At 47.6% G+C, this 17993-nt stretch overlaps 6 protein-coding genes across 6 annotated transcripts; 3 read left to right on the top strand and 3 right to left on the bottom strand.

Moving 5' to 3' along the window:
- Positions 1–168: 168 nt before the first annotated feature.
- On the top strand, positions 169–4727 carry BP5553_05791 (uncharacterized protein; the record flags this gene model as incomplete). Its single annotated transcript, XM_032014414.1, has 2 exons — positions 169–564; positions 618–4727. 2 exons carry the CDS (start codon positions 169–171, stop codon positions 4725–4727), a joined length of 4506 nt encoding a protein of 1501 aa, XP_031869095.1.
- An 839-nt stretch (positions 4728–5566) lies between these two features.
- BP5553_05790 (uncharacterized protein) lies at positions 5567–7280 on the bottom strand (the record flags this gene model as incomplete). The annotated part of the gene is made up of 6 exons (XM_032014413.1): positions 5567–6494; positions 6551–6610; positions 6668–6812; positions 6860–6903; positions 6955–7039; positions 7100–7280. The coding sequence occupies 6 exons, from the start codon at positions 7278–7280 to the stop codon at positions 5567–5569; spliced, it is 1443 nt and encodes a 480-aa protein (XP_031869094.1).
- Positions 7281–8209: 929 nt separating this feature from the next.
- BP5553_05789 (Uncharacterized protein) lies at positions 8210–9430 on the bottom strand (the record flags this gene model as incomplete). The annotated part of the gene is made up of 4 exons (XM_032014412.1): positions 8210–8378; positions 8437–8543; positions 8592–9298; positions 9349–9430. The coding sequence occupies 4 exons, from the start codon at positions 9428–9430 to the stop codon at positions 8210–8212; spliced, it is 1065 nt and encodes a 354-aa protein (XP_031869093.1).
- A 575-nt stretch (positions 9431–10005) lies between these two features.
- On the bottom strand, positions 10006–10306 carry BP5553_05788 (uncharacterized protein; the record flags this gene model as incomplete). Its single annotated transcript, XM_032014411.1, has 2 exons — positions 10006–10093; positions 10188–10306. The coding sequence occupies 2 exons, from the start codon at positions 10304–10306 to the stop codon at positions 10006–10008; spliced, it is 207 nt and encodes a 68-aa protein (XP_031869092.1).
- A 2781-nt stretch (positions 10307–13087) lies between these two features.
- BP5553_05787 (putative fumarylacetoacetate hydrolase family protein) lies at positions 13088–14042 on the top strand (the record flags this gene model as incomplete). Its single annotated transcript, XM_032014410.1, has 4 exons — positions 13088–13364; positions 13411–13547; positions 13595–13964; positions 14014–14042. The coding sequence occupies 4 exons, from the start codon at positions 13088–13090 to the stop codon at positions 14040–14042; spliced, it is 813 nt and encodes a 270-aa protein (XP_031869091.1).
- A 975-nt stretch (positions 14043–15017) lies between these two features.
- Positions 15018–17744, top strand: BP5553_05786 (uncharacterized protein; the record flags this gene model as incomplete). The annotated part of the gene is made up of 6 exons (XM_032014409.1): positions 15018–15128; positions 15223–15604; positions 15657–16178; positions 16226–16580; positions 16649–17342; positions 17397–17744. The coding sequence occupies 6 exons, from the start codon at positions 15018–15020 to the stop codon at positions 17742–17744; spliced, it is 2412 nt and encodes an 803-aa protein (XP_031869090.1).
- Between the last annotated feature and the right edge of the window lie 249 nt (positions 17745–17993).

Here is a 17993-nt window from a genome sequence, read left to right as displayed (position 1 = left end):
TCTCTGAAGCTGTTGCGACCGTGTTGGAAGCTCTTCCAAGTCGCAATTCACAACGCCCCCGGATGCACGACGAGACTTCTCCTAATTCTACCGGAAATCTTGAAAGTTTCAGGTCAGAAACACTATGTTCAAGTTCAACCCCAAGGGATAGTCCCCAGAGTCTCCACAATGACATCCCCCAATCCAATAGCCTCAGCCACGACCACGGGGAATATCTCCCACATGCCAATACCAATCGCGGAACTCAGTCCTATGCTTCAGGAGCCGACCTCAAGATCAATCCAAGCAATAGTGACTTTGACGTGGCCCTATAGTTCTGCTACCGGCTCCGTCGCGTTCCTCCTGGCCGAACCGGATTTCCGCTTGCGCCGCACTCGAGGACAGGTTCGTGTACAGTTCGCTGGCTCCAGCGCGAAGTACGTTGCCGAATCACATATTGCCAGTGGCGATGAGGTCGTATTATGCCTGGATGGCGTGGAATGGATACACGATACGGCAAATGTAGCAACTCCTGGAAGGGGCATTGAATATGAGCTCAAGTTCACGGAGAGGCTGCGTCTTCAGGTTGGATACTTCGAGAACAAAGAATGAAATTGTTTCTGACTATAGACGAATAGTTCCGAACGGAAGGCTCCGAGATTGTAGGATCGATCGATATCGACCACCCAGTACCAGAAGCGGAGCCAGAACCAGAACGAGAACCTCTAGTCGAAGTAATACCCATAGACCCTATTCCTCCAAGCTTTACATCACCTTCGCCCTCCAACATAAATGGTGCTCCGACCCGAATAGACCAAGAGGAAGTTAATGATGGTATCTTCTCATCTCCTGCTTTTGTCAAACGGGCGAGGACATCCTATGGATCTCTCTTTGAACTAGACCCTTTTGCCGAAGATGACGGGACAGTACCCGGAAAAGGCAGAAAGAGGACAAGATTAAGTTCCGTATGGAAGTATACCAGTCGGTCACCCACACCGGAGGTGGAACAACCTGAAGACGGAAACACTGTCAATATTCTGGGGGAAACTCCAGTGAACGAAGGACCCATTATGACTGACGAGGGCTGTCAAACTTTCGGATTGGACGACGGTGATGCTGCAGAGGCGCTAGCCAGTTTCTCACGGCAATCTATTAACGTCGGAGGCGCCACATATAAGGAATCAATTATTGCAACTCCAAGACTCTACGAATTTGCACCCATTCCCGGCTCAATTCAGATTTCGGATCAGGAAAGAAATGATGGATTCGAAGCCGAACAAGAAGAACGTATTTCTCCTCAGCCGCGACCGGAAATTTTCAGGTCTCCACACGTTTCAAATGAATTTGTAGCGGATATAGAACAAGTTGGACCGGGCCCTGCCATGCCCTCTGAAGAACGTCGCAAGGGAGTGCAAACAATCGCAACTGGAAGTTTGTTACTAGAGGATGGATATGAGGACCTCTATGCGGCTAGTCCCCGTGGCCATAGAGATGAAAGCAATCCAGATGGCTTCGGGAGCTTCCATGTTCCGCGCGACGATATCAGCAACTTAGACCCATCTATTTCAGAACCGGTCGACCAATTTGTTCCTGAGGTCCTGCATGACGACCTGCGCGAATCTGCGGCTCACTTGCAGCACGCTGTATCTCCGGGTAGAACGGCTGGCAATTCAAATGAGATGAGGGAGGCGGAACTATTTCACGCTGCACAAGCCGGCGAGAGAAGTCACCCTGATCATGGCAGTTCGCCTGCTTCATCCCCTCTCCATCCGACCTCGCAACTGTATCCTGATCTTGATGACCTAGCACAGCAAAATCCGGTTCCTACCTGGGGTGCTCCACTTGCGCCGGTTATGTATCCAGACTTGCAAGAGGCTCGGGAACGAATAGAAGACGATTCTTCTAGAGCCTCTCGTCCGATTGCAATGTCACGATCTCAAAGCGCCCAGTCGCAAGTAGCAGATTTGACCGAGAGCAGCAACGAGGAGGTAGAGGACGAGTGCTCTGAGGAAGATGAGTACAGTAAATACACCCGGTCTCGAGCACAGATGGGTTTTGAAGGACGCTCGATGAATGAAGAGAAGTACGGGGCATCAAAGGAGGATGTAGAGGCGCCTGTGGCAGCCGACGTTCGCAACCACTATTTACAGCAGGCTGCAACGAGGGCGGAAGAGTACTCCCAAGGCTCACAAGAAGAGCCGGATGGATATTATGAAGATGAAGATGAAGAAGCTGAGGATTCCGGGCGATACATCGGGTTCCCTAATGGCCGTGCAGAAGACGACGAAGAGCTTGAGAGCATTGAAGATGATGAAGATGAAGAGGGCGAGGACAGCGAGAGCTATGATGATGAAATGGAAGATTACGAGACCCCACACGCGGCTTCTGCCCCAAAAGTGCCAGTAGTCATAGACTTACTCTCCTCTGACGACGAAGCTACCGAGGAGCCACACGAACCCGGGCCGCCCGTTGTTCCACCGCAGCAATCTCGGTCTCCAGCCCCATCTGAAACGAGTGATCAGAGCGAAGAAAGTGGTTTGGATGAAGAGATGCGAGATAATCAAGATTTCTCGTCCTCTGACGATGAAGCTGCCGAGGATCTATCTGGATCCGAGGAGGAAATTGTCTCGCCTCAAGACTTCCGGTCTCAAGCTCGGGCCACTGATAATGTTGAAGAACACGGCTCACATGATGGGATGCAAAATAGCCAGAACATAGCATCCCCTGACCCACTCCAAACCAACACCGCATCAGCAGAAGAGTCAGTGACGGATGGATCGATTGAGCAAGAGCAAGAGCAAGAACCATTAGATCAGGCTGCTGAACACGAAGAAGTCAATTCTGAAATGAATATCGAGGTTTCTGGACACAGTTTCATTCTTGCTGATAAATCCTCGGCAATACAAGAGGAGGGTGGAGACAAGGAAGGTCAAGGTTTGGAATCCGAGTCAAGTTATAGTTTGATTGAGGAAAAAGTCAAGATCAACGATGACGAGGAGGAGCATATGGAACTGGGCAATATCGAAGACGCCAATAGAACGAAGGCTGATAATCATAGTGAGGAAGCCAATGAGATGCCTCCTAAATCGCCAAGGGGTATTCCATCCGAAGCCAAGCGCTCCCCTTCCGGCATATCTTTAGACCTGGACGGTGCGAATGACGGACCCGATGTCAGAAACGCACTTCCTATGCTAGTTGAGAACGATCCCTCCTCGCTTCCCTCGATTCCGAACATGAAAGCAACATCACCTCCGTACGACGATAATTTATTCAGGGGAGATGGTATCAAATTACCCTTCCCCGACCATACTCATATGTCCGAAGCGATTGTCTCTGCAGAAACTTCATTTTCTACTGGCCTAGACACACAAAATTCTGTGTTAGTCTCACAAAACACCTTAATCACTCAATTTTCTAGTCAGGCCGATGAGCCCGCAAATGATATTGAGACTGGAGAAACCAAACCAGAGACTGGAGATATTGAGCCTTCCAGCAGTATTGCTGTGGATCAACCTGAGCTGACCTCGGCCTCTGACGTGAGGAAACCGTTGACTGAAGAACTCATACGTGAAAAAAGCCCTGTAAGCAACATAGAGCAGACCGCGGCGGAGGTCTTAGAAGAAGCGACCGAAGATGTAGCGCGGCATGAGACTACTAGACATATGGTTTCTGGAGATGGGATTGAAGAAAACCTTAATAGAGAGTTACAGGACTCGACGCAGGCCGACGGCGAACCCCAACTTGAAACGGCGAACCCCCCAGTCATCACTCTCCGCCGGAGTCATCGACGTATCAAATCTAGGAGCGCAGAGCCAGGCGGAGACGAACTTCAATCCGAAGTACTGGAAACCGCTACTATTACACCCCGCCGAAGTCATCGACGCATCACATCTACCTCATCGAGCGTAGAACCAGGCGGAGATGAGCTTCAACATCAAGTACTGGACAACACCACTATTACTCCGCGCCGAAGCCATAGACGTATCAAATCTACCGCGTCAAGCGTGGATGCAACCGACATACAGCCAACAAACCCCGCCAGAAGCGGCGAAAATAATGACACCCAGGCAGACCTCCCTTTGCCGATAGTTACGGATGAACCATCAACTCCTAAAGGACACGATGCAAGCTTTGAATTGGCACTTTCGTCGCTTGACTCCCCTTCAAAGGGGCATGCTCTTCGGAAACCTCCAGTTGCTGATTTGAAACTACGGCTTTCACGGGCATTGCGGACGGAACTTGGCGAGTTCACTGCTTTAAAAGTGCTTCGATATCACCTGAATCACAAGCTCGATGTCTTAGCTATTGTGACGACTACCCCGCCCGAACCGCAACGTAGTAAAGGTGGGCCACGGCACTACCAAATTACATTCAATATCACCGACCCATCTATTGGCCCAAACGGCGTCGCAGAGGTTCAGATCTTCCGACCGTATAAAGAAGCATTGCCCGTTGTTCAAGCTGGTGATGGTGTTCTGCTTCGCAGCCTCCAAGTGATCTCAGTCAAGAATCGAGGGTTCGGCCTGCGTTCTGAACAGAGCGAGGCCAGCAGTTGGGCGGTTTTCAAAGATGGAGAGGAAGCTGAGGTTCGTGGGCCGCCTGTGGAGTACGGCATGGCCGAGAAAAATCATATTGTTGATCTGAAGACTTGGTATGGGAGCTTGGACGCGGTAGCTATGGCGAAACTGAATAGAGCGAATGCGGATAAAGGCAGTTCGCCGGGTAAGACACCTAAAAGAACGGGCTGAGTCCTAGGATGAAAGGATGTTCGAATTTGTTGAAGCTTATAATGTCTATAAGTCTTGTTAGAGTCTAGATGCTCTCTCCTTCGTACGTGGACGCTGGATAGGCGCTAACACGAAGGCGCGAGACTAATACCTGTGCTTGATTTCCAAATGGACTCGAATATATATTAGGTAGAAGAAAGTCTGAAATCCATTAGCGTGGTATGTACCAAGGGCTCCCCTTCGCAATTGTAGGAAATAATTCAAAAAGTCTTAACATGATCTCTTATATTGGTATCGAATTTGCAAAGGTTACACTAGTTCAAGGTACCGTATTTTCCAAAATTCCAATTAAGCTTTGCCTACCTAAGAAATTAAAATGCCCAAGTACCTGACGCAGTAGACGCCTTTACCTTGTAATATAGTAGCGTGACCTCGGTGTGAATTTCATGCTTTTCTTCACGTCTATTAACAATCTCTAGCTCTCTACCGTGGTATGTGCTTCCCCTAGTGGCTAGCCTCAGTCTCCTCTAACTGGCAATTCCAGTTTGAACGAGACTAAATTTCCATATTCTATGGCCGTTTCAGATTGCAATATCGAAGTGTCACTGTAAATCACCCACTCGTGCTCCATATATGAAAGGTCTTCAAGTTAAACATAGTTCTTACTAGCAACCTGTACAGAGTTCGCATGCGCGGCACGGTATTCTAGGACTTCTGCAACACCGAAGCTGCTGGGTGCTATATTTGCCTAAGGTATATATACGAAGCTTCCACCTCATAGTATTAGAGGTAATCAACCACTCTTTTCAAACTATCCGAAACACTCCAAGTATATCAAGACGAAGTGACGATCCCCCTTCTTATGGCGTAAAGCGGAATTCGGGATGCTTATGGCCCAACTGAGACGCAGCGAGGGTAGTTAAACCACTTAGTCTATAATCTCGACGTCCCAGGCTTCGTTGTCTGTTCTCCCATCGTAAATAAAGCGTTGAAGCGCCTAGAATCAGAACAGCCAAACATGCAAAGCTAAGGTTGATTGCGTGTCCACGAACGTACTTTGGCCCATCGTCCACTACATAAGTCCAGGTTGCGAGGATGCCACCGATGTTGCCGAATCCAACGGTAGTTCCAGCCACGATGGCTCGCGTTGTATGTCCTGCACTGTTTTCCACGGACCAAGCGAGCAATGTCGGTGAAGCTGTGAAGGCTCCCGTCAAGCATAGGAAGATTGCAAAATATCGTACTCCAACTTGGTTGACTGTCAAGAGCAAAATGAAGCCCAGAGCAGTGAATGGCATCGCCCCAATCAACCACAATCCACGGGTCTTAGTTCGATCAGATAGATAGGTCACAGTAACACAAAAGCAGGCAGCCCATGCATATGGCGGCACAGAAAGCAGCTGACTATGAATGCCACTGTATCCCATACCGGAAAGGAGAGAAGGGACGAATAATGCCATGGAGTTCATCGTGAGCAGGGTGCAGAATGAGGCGCAAGACATCAACACGGTGTTGATGCTGAAAAATGCGCGCTTAACATAACGCATTTCTAGCTTCTCGACCGATCTGCTCTTGGTATCAATGCTAATCCGCTTTACTGCAAGTCTTCGCTCTTCCTCGGTCAGGAAACTCGCGGTTTCTGGACTGGTAGGAAGCAGGGTATATGCGATGACGCCTAGGAGGATCGATATGAGGCCTTCGAAAAAGAAGATGTTGCGCCAGGTATGGATCATACCCCAGGGAGGGATCTGGGTCAAACCACTAGCAAGGAGTCCGCCAAATGCACCACTAAAAGAACCATCAGTATTGAAAGACAAATTGCTCCTACCACTAGCGAAACTGACCTAAGAGATGCTACACTGGCATATGCACCAACACGCTTGACAAGTTCATGTCGTCTATAGCTAGAGGCTGTTAGAATTTATTTGAAAAGTTGCTGATACCCATGAAGTTAGGCTTACTAGCACGACAACGTGTAAGTTATCCCTGGCATTATGCCAGCTTCGAAGACTCCCAAAATAACCCTCGCGGCAACAAATCCATGGTAATTTTGAAGAACTGACATACACGTTGTCACTAAGCCGAAGGATATGGCGAGGAAGGGAACTGTACATGATTAGCACTGCAGTTCACTTGGCAGTCTAGCAGCTTACGCCAGAGTTTGGGACCAAATTTCTTGCACAGTAAGTTTGCTGGACTGTCGATTCATTAGCAATTTTGTGCATACTATTAATAAGGCATCACTTACACTTCGAATACAACGTAAGTGACATAGAAGGCGCTGAGTCCAATATTGAATCGGTCTCCAGTCAGTTTGAGATCCTTTTCCATTCCTTTATAGTTTGGTTCAGCATACGACTTTTAACTATTAGCAGAATTCAGACTGTGCTAACCTAGGACGCGAGCATTGCCAGCATTGGATCGGTCGATGAATGCAAAAAGATATATCAAGGTGACAATTGGCAAAAATCTAATATCCATTTTCCTAACAAGCCTTGCTTCGATGACGGGGTCGATAACTTCATCATAATCGAAGCTATGAATACTAGCTTTCTCGATATGATCAGCGTCCATTTTTTCGTCCATTATATTTGTTGTGGAAAAGATTATTAAAATAGCAAGAGACTCGATGCGGTATTGTTGGGTCTCTTGGGTGTTTGGTAGAAGTTTTCAGATGTTGGAAAGTTAAGTACAAGAACGGCCAGCACTAGTGCGACTTGAGGGACCAACCAGGCTCTATATGCTGTTTACGCAGCAGGGCGATAGCGTCTTAACTCTTAAGGATGGGGAAGCTTTTCCCCGGATTTTAACTTCGTGCCAAGGCCACACCCCGCAAGGGGGTAAACCGGACAGCTTCGGCATTCTCACTCCCGGTAGACCCGCCTCAAAGGGTGTTCTTTGTGATGTTAGCGCTTTGTCTCCCGGTTTACCCCCGGCAACAAGTCTAGATCGCGACGCTACCATTTGAAGCTTCTTTAAAGATTGCTTGACATAAATAGTAAGCTAAAATTGGGGAACTGCAAGTATGCTTATATTAGGGCTTTTGCTCCCGATTTTACCGGCTGGGGTCAGCCAGCCATTCCGACCCACTCCCGCGTCGACACATTGCAGAGAACACTAGAGAAGTAAAGGATCAGGATCTAGGCCAGCATCACTATGGTCAAAATTAACCCCATAAAGATAGGCTCACACAGGCACGTAGATACGAAGCTATCCCTCCTAGCCTTGTATATCTCCCCCTCAGAGTCCTCAGCAGTGGGCCTTTGCTCACTTATTTCGCACCGTACGGGCCCGTACCTTTTCCTTTGGTTCCGCCGTATTTCGGAAATATAGGGGGAAATACTTGAGATCCTTTTGGGACAAAACGAATTTACTATAGCACGAAGTCATGTTCGTCTAGTAAAGTTGACTCTGACGATGCCGATGCCGATCAAGCAAGGAATATCGTTTCATTGACACCTTGCTAGGATATATAGAGGTAAACGCTACTAGCTAGCTTCCTGCTAATCCTGAATATTTCCGGCTCCTTCTCTGAGTCCTACACTCACATGGCATTCGGCAATCTTGACAAAAAATCCTTCCCGCGTCTCCGACGGCCCTGTCGTCAAACGCTTAAATGTGAAGAGTCGAAAAAGTGTAGCTAGTGTTTTCGACATCTCCATCCATGCAAAGCTAACGAGCATATTAGTATGTTGAATTCGGGACTATCTGGGAACACCTTAACACTTACTTCCTACCTACACAAGCACGTGGCCCAACTGAAAATGGCACAAAGTAGTCATTTAGAGCCGCCGCATCTAGGCCCAACCACCGTTGGGGATCGAATATTTCTGGGTTCTATTATGTCTTAGTAAATATTATGAGTAGAAGTGAAGGAATGAGCACTTGAAAGATTTCAGGATGGTGGTGGATAGCTATAGTTGGCACGCTGGCCAAAGTCCCAGATGGCAGGTACTTGCCAGCAATGGTCCTGCCACCCTCTGGAACCACTCGTTCCAGTCCTGTAGAGCTAGTCGGCCTTAAGCGCATCACCTCTTTCAAAACAGCGTTGAGAAGTTTAAGCTTTCCAGCAACACTCTCTGGCGCAACCCAAGAATCGTCTAGTGGGCCTGGAAAAGCTTGACACAGCTCGGCGTAGATATCATGCTGCAACTTCGTATCCCTTGATAAAAAGTCCATGAAATTGGACATTGTGCTGCTTGTCGTATCACTGCCTCCTACAATAAAACTGATTGCTTCTGCCACAATCTCCTCAGGAGGCAGAGTTCTACCTGTGTCAGAGTCCTTCGCCGTCAATAAGAAACTCATCAGATCTTTGCGTGATGTAGACTCTCCCCTCCGTTTCCCGAAAGCCGCTCTCCCTATTGATTCCAAATTGGCCGTGGACCGCAACCCATTATACCAGAACGGATCTAATCGAAAATACTTCATGTAGGGTCTGACCCACAGGGGTAGATGGCCCAAGGCGTTGAGGACCTCACCACGCGTGTCAACGGTGTGAATCAGATTGTAGTTGTCTTTTCCAGATTCTAGAAACCCAAATGGGGCGCCGAACGAGTAGTCTCCGATCACGTCGAAGGCCAGGAAATTCGCTACGACGGGTAAGCATAATTTGAGGAATTGGTGGTAGGATAATCCGTACACCACCTGCAAAAGTCAAGTGATCTAGTGCTTGCAACTTGCTTCCGGAAGGCCTGAACAAGTTTTAGGATATTAGGGGTCATGTGCTCTTCGAACCCTTGTAGATGTCGCGCTGAGAATGCTGGATTGATATATTTTCGTTTTCGTTGATGTATTTTCAAATTTCGGGTGTTGAAAAGGACTGGCTGAACTTGGTTGAATGGTAGATAGAAAGTAAGTTGGTTGATTAGTAGTAGGCTGAGGAGGGCAGCTTATCTTCATAAAAGGGGCCTTTGGTAAACCCTGTCTTATGCCCATATAGCTGGCTCAAAGCTTCAGGTGCGTTGATAGAAATGTAATTTGGAGCAATTCGGACCATACTACCATATCTTTGGTGTAGCTCTAGGACCCATTCCGATCTCCTGGCTTTACGGCATTGTAAAGCTAGTGGAAAGCCTGTTAACTTGCACGAAATTGGTCCTGGAAATGCTCGGAGTGGGTGTAACCTGACGGCATAAACGTAGTAGAGGGCCTGGAAGAGTTTAATGTCATTAGAGGTACTTGCGAGAGACATGTCTTGGTTCTTACAAGAATCCCCAACAGCAGTAGCGCACACTTGCCAAAGGTTACGTCTGTTAAATCAAAATGAGAAAGTAGCGCCATTGCGAAACTAGATACTTTAGATGGCTTCCGTTCCTGAGAAATTGAGGAATTCAGAGATTTGAGATGAACGCTGCCTAGGAGCATACGAACCAAGCAGGGAGAAGCTGAATTATAGCCGTGTGTTGCGACAAATCTTCGGGGAGTTAGGTATATTGATGATACGGTCTATACAGAATGTGGCATTCAACCGGCACCTACCTGGTACCGGCGAAAGCTGGAGGCCCCTGACTCCTCACCCCGCACCCGATAACTCGGTCGCCGGGCTCACCCCCTGGCAAACTCCTCTGGCCAATCGGCTTACCTCGCCTATCCCCCATTTCTAGTAAAGGAACGCTTATGGGTGGTGGGAATGGGAATGCTAAAACTGGGTGATGGCTACTCCGTATACCATGTACCCCCTTTCCCCGGTTCTTTGAAGGATTAGATGGTATGGCTAGCTCCGTGGTTCTGCGAATGCAATTAAACCTCTAGCTTTACGGAAGCTTTGCCACCCATCTTAGAACAAGCGCGCGTTCTTGAGAACTTCCGAAGACTCCATCTCAAGCTTTGGAATATCTTCTATAGTGGGATTTCCACGTCCTGTTCATAGGACGCTAGGCTGGATATGAAGAATGTGACGGCAACGGCCAACCGTGTGTATCTACAATAGGACATAGAGAGCAGCTCAAGTCTTTACTCTAGCAAGGTAGAGTTCAATCGGTCCCGAGTTAGGCGTGATTCGTGCTATCAATAATGACTCACTCAGATCAAGCTGTCGTAGTTAAACTTAAGTCGTTATTGGAAGTAAACCGTAACCAAACCCTCTGTATGCAGAGACTCCATCCCTTGATCTGGGGACAACCCGAGATCCGTCGCATCAACCGAATTGCCATTTCAAACCAGCTCGGAGTCTTATGGGAAGGTACACAGTAACTTGCGCTTTCGACAGGTTTCTTCTTCTGCGAGCGAGTTCAACGAGGCGCCACAGTCGACTAGGACTGGGGTTGGGGCGGCAGTATCAGCTTGGGGAAGCTAGACTAGGGCTCCGGGGGTAGATCGGCTCGGCTCCCAGGCCCCTCAACCGCCTTCGCTACAGTGAATTTAGCGTACTCTTGGCTAATGTTATGGGGTTCTTCAGGGGGTCAAAATCATCCGGAGATTTTAATCGCTACATTATACGAATATACCAAGATTTGAATTTTAGGATGACCTAATGTATTTTAATATATGTCTTGAATTTGAATTGTTTTAGTCTTTTAGCTATGTTAATATTTAGCATTGGGTGGCTTGGGGTTGGAAACGTACTCTTCGGGTGGTACGAGGTACGACAATACGAGGCCAAGAGTCGTCCAAACCCTCAATAAAAAGACAGAAAATTGAGCAAACTTCCCAAATCTCTCACCCGAAACAGTTGAATGGCTGAGGCTTAATATGCCCGTTGGAATTCTCCTCAACCTTGACCCACCATATCACAGCCTCTTTGGCATTGAAATTCGAAAGTTCTGCTGCAAGGAAGTGCGGAGGATTAAAACGAACAATTACTTTTAGAGATCGTCACTAATAAGATTCATCAAGCATTTTGGGTGCACTTTATAAAGAGTTTCAAACGTTGAGTAAAGATAGAGACTTTTATACCAGAACATACCTCTAGTCCTCACAGACCAACTTGGTATTATAGAAAATTTTCATTTAATGGGGGTTCGCTAGACACTCACTGCTGGTTTTGTAGAAGCCTAACGCCTTTAGCCTAGGCTTGTCATAGAACCAGTGCAAGTAAAAAGCATCAGCGGCGTCAGCAAAGTACTGGTACTTGTACTAGGCAGGGACACAAAAGGTATCGCCTTTCTTCCACTCGAAGTTCATTCCCCCAATCTCGCTGCATCTACGACCCTCGACTACGTGGTACACTAAGGATGCAGTCTCGTTCATTGCAGGGGATGATTTCGCTGCATCTAGTCACTCCGCAAGACTACCTAAGACTTTTTAAACTATACTGTTGTTATTAAAGTAGACTCTGAATTGACATAGCGGAGTAACTACCTTTATCACTATTTGCTTTCAAGTATGGCCTTGATGCCCAGTCTCTCTCCGCAGTATCCAATGCTTACTTTATTCGCGACCATGGGAAGACAAGCTGGGCACCGGGCCTCTTGGGAATGTTCGACAAAGTGGACTGTGTAATGGACAAAGTTGGGAATATCCAAGAAGTCTAGCCAGATCATAGGACCAGAGCCATCCTTGCCGTGATCGTGCTAGTTCCAAGTAGTTGTCAGAATGACATTGGCCCATTGCGTCTTGATCTGGCGACCATGTGCATCAGTAAACTTCCCTCGCGTTCAATGATGAAACGCATGGCAAAGGCAGTATGTCTATGCCCTGGGGCCAATCTCGTTCCGCACAACGAGCTGAAGACTGACGTGAACGGTGTCTGCCGTATATAGGGCATCTAAAAGATATTAATACCCTCCCCAGATTTAAATATAGGCAGCAAATTGTGACGCCCAGTACAGATGAATCTATATTTACCTCGTGCAGGGTTTGCCAGCACTGCTAATTTGCTACACGTTTCTCAGCCTGCTTCTCTGTGATCAATTCGCCGGCATGTTGGAGATTCGGCCTGATCTTTTCATACTCCCAAACATGGGGAATACATGTGGGGTTCGGCTTCGGTGGGTTCAACCTGGTCATCTGAGCCTATAGAGGCTTTGTGTATGGACCTTCTAGGTTGCTCAGCAATGATTTGGTGGCATTCTCCGCGGAGGCAGTCTTGACGGAGGACATGCGCTCAATGACGTACTCGAGATCCCTGTGATGGCGCCCATTATGACTTGAGCTGTTGGTGATGATGGTGATTATAAAGATACATCTAGATATAATAGTTGCACAACTTGCAAGGTCTCGTTCTGCTACGGATCCTAAGTTGTCGTGACTCGTAACCGCCCGCGGAGCCATCGGGAGCCGTATTCTTGTCGCGGACTTAACGCGCATTTCCCGGTTTACCCCCGTCTATAGCCAAGGCTAGTACTTGACCCAGTGATGGAACCAGTCAAATTAATTATAGAGTAAGCATAGATCTGTTATTCAACTCAGCTCAATTCATTCGGCATACACTCAGCAACATGGCGGTAGCTTGGAATCGATTAATTCGTTTTGTTTCAACCGACGGACGCATTTTGTGTGGAGAGCCTATCCTGCCTTCTCCGGATTTTGATCTCGGTAGCACGACTTCTGAGACGCAACTGAAGGCAAAGATTATCTCTGGTAGTGATCTATACGACACCACTGGAGCCACAAAAGTTACAGATGGGGTTGTAACTGTGGGGGAGCTACTAGGCCCATCAGCTCAAGCCGATGTGCCAATTCCGAGATGCGTCGGATTGAACTATGCGAAACATAGTATGTGGTTGAAACCCATAGCGCGCTGACTCCGTTTTTAAAACAGTCAAGGAAGCCAATCGATCTCCTCCGCCATTCCCAATCATATTCTTCAAGCCAGTCACCACTATCACCGATCATAACGTAGATGTTGTTATCCCTGAGAACTGTCAAGACGATCAAGCGGACTATGAGGGGGAATTAGTATGTGATTAAATTGCTCTTCGGATGTATGCCGATTGACCGAATAGTGTATCGTAATAGGTCGTGATGCGAAAGACGTTTCTGAGGAGGATGCACTAGGCTACGTTACGGCATATACGTGTGGAAACGACATCTCCACGAGAAAACTGCAAAGAGACGCTGCATATGCGGGACGAATTCCACAATGGGGATTTAGCAAGGGATTTGATACTTTTGCACCGTTAGGACCTTGCTTGGTGAGCTCAAGGTTAATTGGCGACCCCGCAAAACTGCACCTGAAGTCGATTGTCGATGGAGACGTGAGACAAGATGAAGGAGTTTCAGATCTTCTCTTCAACTGCGCGTATTTAATTAGCTATTTTAGTAGCGGCACAACGTTGCAGAAAGGAAGCATCATCATGACTGGGACCCCAGGAGGTAGGCCATACCCCAATCATCGATTTGTGCGGAAAGCTAACATTCGAAGGTGTCGGCGCTGGGATGAAACCCCCCTAAGTATCTGGTTCCAGGAACCGTTATGGAAGTGCAAATATCGAAGATCGGGACTTTAAGGAATGGTGTGAAGTTTCCATATATAGCGTAAACCGGACAAATAGAAGCACCTTTAATTGTTAGCTTAGTCTTTCGATTTTCTCCATCCTGCCTGTGAAACAAGAGCTTACAGCCATAAATCCTTACAAGTCCATTAAATCCTTGGCCAACAACTACCTTCCCTAGGCAGTTGTTTCATCACAGAAGATTTAGGCAGCTTTCTGTGCCAAACTGACTCTGGGACCTGTCATCTACAACAGTAGCTTTAGCCTGTATTCTCAGTCTCACTTCCTAGAGCGTCGGTAACCTGTCAAAGCCGGAAGGGTATGACATAAGGACTTACGGTAGTTAGCTACCCACTGGCGAGGCCTAATTGTGGGTTGATGGAACCCACGACTACGATATTAACCGTCTAACTCGATGTAAGGGGTGATCGCGATCAGGTGGTAAACAAGAACCTAAATGTTAAGGTTATAAACAAGAATAAGCCAAAGTGGTAATATAATAAGTTATCCCCTCCGCTAGAGGCCGTTGCCTACGCTGGTAGGGGGGTTGTTAGTTCAAGATGGGAGAGTGATTGATTGTGTGAAATAGGGGACGCCTTATAGGTGCTCGGGTGGCGCTACCCTCCTGTAATATATATGAGTACGGGCGCCGAGGTATAACCGAGGTTGAACTAACGAGGGCTCTTCATTAGGACATCTTAGAACCTTCGAGCCTTGATAAAGACTCGACACCCTTTGTCAATCAATCGCACAAACAAGCTTCTCGAGTGACGACCCGGAGTATTAGCAACACGAGCTTAGGAACTCGCACATGGAGGCCACAACCAGGGATCTCCAGCTGTGAGCCTGAGCCCGCTCAGAGACCTCCCGGAGCTCCTGCGGGGCAAATCGAATTCCTCGTCAAAGGAATCCGCTGCCCCGGTGGTGACCAGTCATGTCTTCCCAGGCTACTAGAGACTCATTCAGTACACCAAATGATAAGCCACAGAGCAAAAGACGTCGAGTCTCCTTGGCGTGCTCTGCTTGCAGGGCACGGAAGTCACGTGTATGTGATCTGCTTGTGCCTGCGCTGGAATTGTGTTTGGCCGCGACGATTAAGAATTTAAGATGTGTCCAGTGCGCTAACATTGGCCTTTCAGTGTGATGGGGTGCGACCAAAGTGTTCTGCCTGTGAGGAGCTAAACTTTGAATGTGTGTATACACAATCCTCCTCGACATCCAACGTTATAGTGGGCAAGGAGTATCTGGGCTTGCTCGAGGATAGATTAAAGGCCGTTGAAGACAGTCTTGCGGCTGTAAAAGCTCAACAAGCAAGGCCGCAGCGGCAAATCCGATTTGATGACGAAGAAACTGGACTCACCAATCCGCCCGACGCTGTGCCTGGAACCAGGCAACTAAATCAACAAGGAAATGGCGTAGATTTAGACGATGATGAATCCCAGGACTCCCCTGATATTATCGATGAAACTGACGGCATGGGTGCGGTAACTTTCAGCGCCGAGGAATATTGCGGCTTCTTTGGTGACGATTTTTATTTTATCTCCATTTTTCATGCTAGCTAATAGTATTGAAGGTCCATCGTCGAACATCTCCTTCACCCGTCATATATCCCGGGCAGTCGCTCGATTTTCTCATATCGCCGAACCAATTTTCACTCCAGATAATTTCGAGGAGCGCGGATTCCAGCTCAACAGTGGCGTTGTCAGCGTGTCTCAACCATCATCTCCACCTGGTCGCGATATGAGGCGGCAAAACTATGGTCTTGACCCAGGTCATATCAATATATACGCGTTACCGTCAGAGACAAAAGCGCGTCAGCTTTTAGCACAATATTTCTCCGACACGGGATTTCTATTCCCCTATTTGCATGAAGAGACATTCATGAAGACCTACGATGAGATGCAGAAAAAAAATATAACGAAGGTCAGGAGGACATGGCTGGGATTGCTCAATATTGTGATGGCGCTTGCAACGAGCACCGCTGTCGAGAATGGTCTGAATTCTGATCAACGGAGTCTTGAGTCTGATATCTACTACCAGCGGGCTGTGGTTTTATGTAACGAGCAAATAATGCGTGGGACGAGTCTAGAAGTTGGTAGGTCGCGCCATAGTCCGTACACACGCCGGAGCTTACAGTCGTAGTTCAATATCTTCTAGTCATGGGTCAGTATCTGCAAGGTACTCAAAGATCTATCGAGACTTGGACGATACACGGACTTGCAGTTAAAGCTGCTCTGCAGCTTGGGCTACACTCAGTTGAAGCTTCTCGACGATTTTCCCCGCTGGATCAAGAGATTCGAAAAAGAACCTGGTACGGGTGTATTGTCCTGGATCGTACGTTAAGTATGACCTTTGGTAGACCTGCAGCCATTCCCAACGACTATGTCAAAATCGGACTCCCCCGCCACATCCATGAGGTTATCGAGCCATCGTCACCAGCCGATCCAACGCAAGACTCTCTGGCACGGCTCAGTGTAAATTTTTTCAATGCAACGATGTGAGTTACTGAGCTTCTGGCCACTTTCGAAGGTCTCCGTAGCTGATTTAACACTGACATATTTGTAGTACGCTTTACAAAATCATGTGGGATGTTATAAATGCATCGTATGGTAGCAATCTTGGTTGCGACGACTCTACCAACATCTTTGATACTGTATCCCATCTATTCAAAATGGAGCAACAGCTTGTTGAGTGGGAGGCGTCGCTTCCGCCACCTCTGGCGCTCCGTCAAGCAGCCGACGTCTCAGCTGCAATTCCTTGTTCAGGTGGGATATCGCCTTTGCTCGAAAAGTGCCAGATAATTCTGACATTGCGCCATCATAATCTGCGTATTCTCCTCCACCGTCCCATTCTGGTAAAGTTTCTGAGTCTGGTGGGAAGAGGTAACTTTGACATGGATTTTCAGGAAACCAATCTCCTTCAACAGTTGGGGGGTAACAGTGTCCGGATTTGTGTGGAATCGGCTACTGAAATCATAGCTATCATTCACACTATCGTGACCTCTCCCAATCCTCGCCGGATGTGGCTCGGAGCTTGGTGGTTTAGTTTATACTATGCTTTCAATGCAGCCCTAGTAATCTTTGCAGCGTTGATATTATCGCATGATCAGACCCTTAAAGCCTCTATACTGCTGCCAGTATCGCTACCGGCTACAGGTCTGCAAAAGACGCTTGGGGATGCGGCAGTGGATTTACAACTCCTAGACGTCGGCAATAGGATGGTTGAGAGATGCGCAAGGTATCTGGAACAACTCTCTGGAGTATTGACTAATCTGAGTACATCATTTCCCTCACTCCAACTAATCAAATAATAGGATAATCAAAATCTAACGATCATAGTAGTTACACCTTCGGCCATGCCTCCTTTCCCAAGTAGAGGAGGGGATGATCCGGCAAACCAAGGGCTTCAACAAAATTACAACCTAGGGCTAGATCGGATAGGGAAAAATGCCTCACAAGGCTACTCCAGTGGTATGACGTCGAATATGTCACCGCTAGGCATGGATTTAGGTGAATTCATGTTGGAAGGAGACATCGAGTTTATGAATCAACTGGCTGGCATGGGCCAACCCATAGCCATGGGAAGGAATATGAGCACTAGTGGTAATCTCAGTTCACAAGATGCACAGAATTTAGGGATAGACGAAGCGGCGGGAATATGAATTCGTCGCCAAGCTGTTAAATTGGTTCATCAGCACTTGATTCTCACCTTGAAATTAGCTAAAATTGGGTTCAAGGGCAAGCTGTCGGGTATTCTCTAGGCGCCGGGAACAAAGGCCAGGTCTCCCTCAGGTGGTTGTAGACATATCATGCGTCCAGTACTTGGTTTTAATGAACGGCGATCTGGGTTTAGGAAATTGGGTGTATGATAGTTGCTTTATTATCCAATTTTGGAGATGGTTACGGAGTCG

Source organism: Venustampulla echinocandica, assembly GCF_003357145.1.
Source record: "Venustampulla echinocandica strain BP 5553 chromosome Unknown scaffold_3, whole genome shotgun sequence".
Taxonomy (NCBI): Eukaryota; Fungi; Ascomycota; class Leotiomycetes; order Helotiales; family Pleuroascaceae; genus Venustampulla; species Venustampulla echinocandica.
Note: the sequence above shows the minus strand (reverse complement) of the source record. Positions and strands in the feature narration are given on the sequence as shown.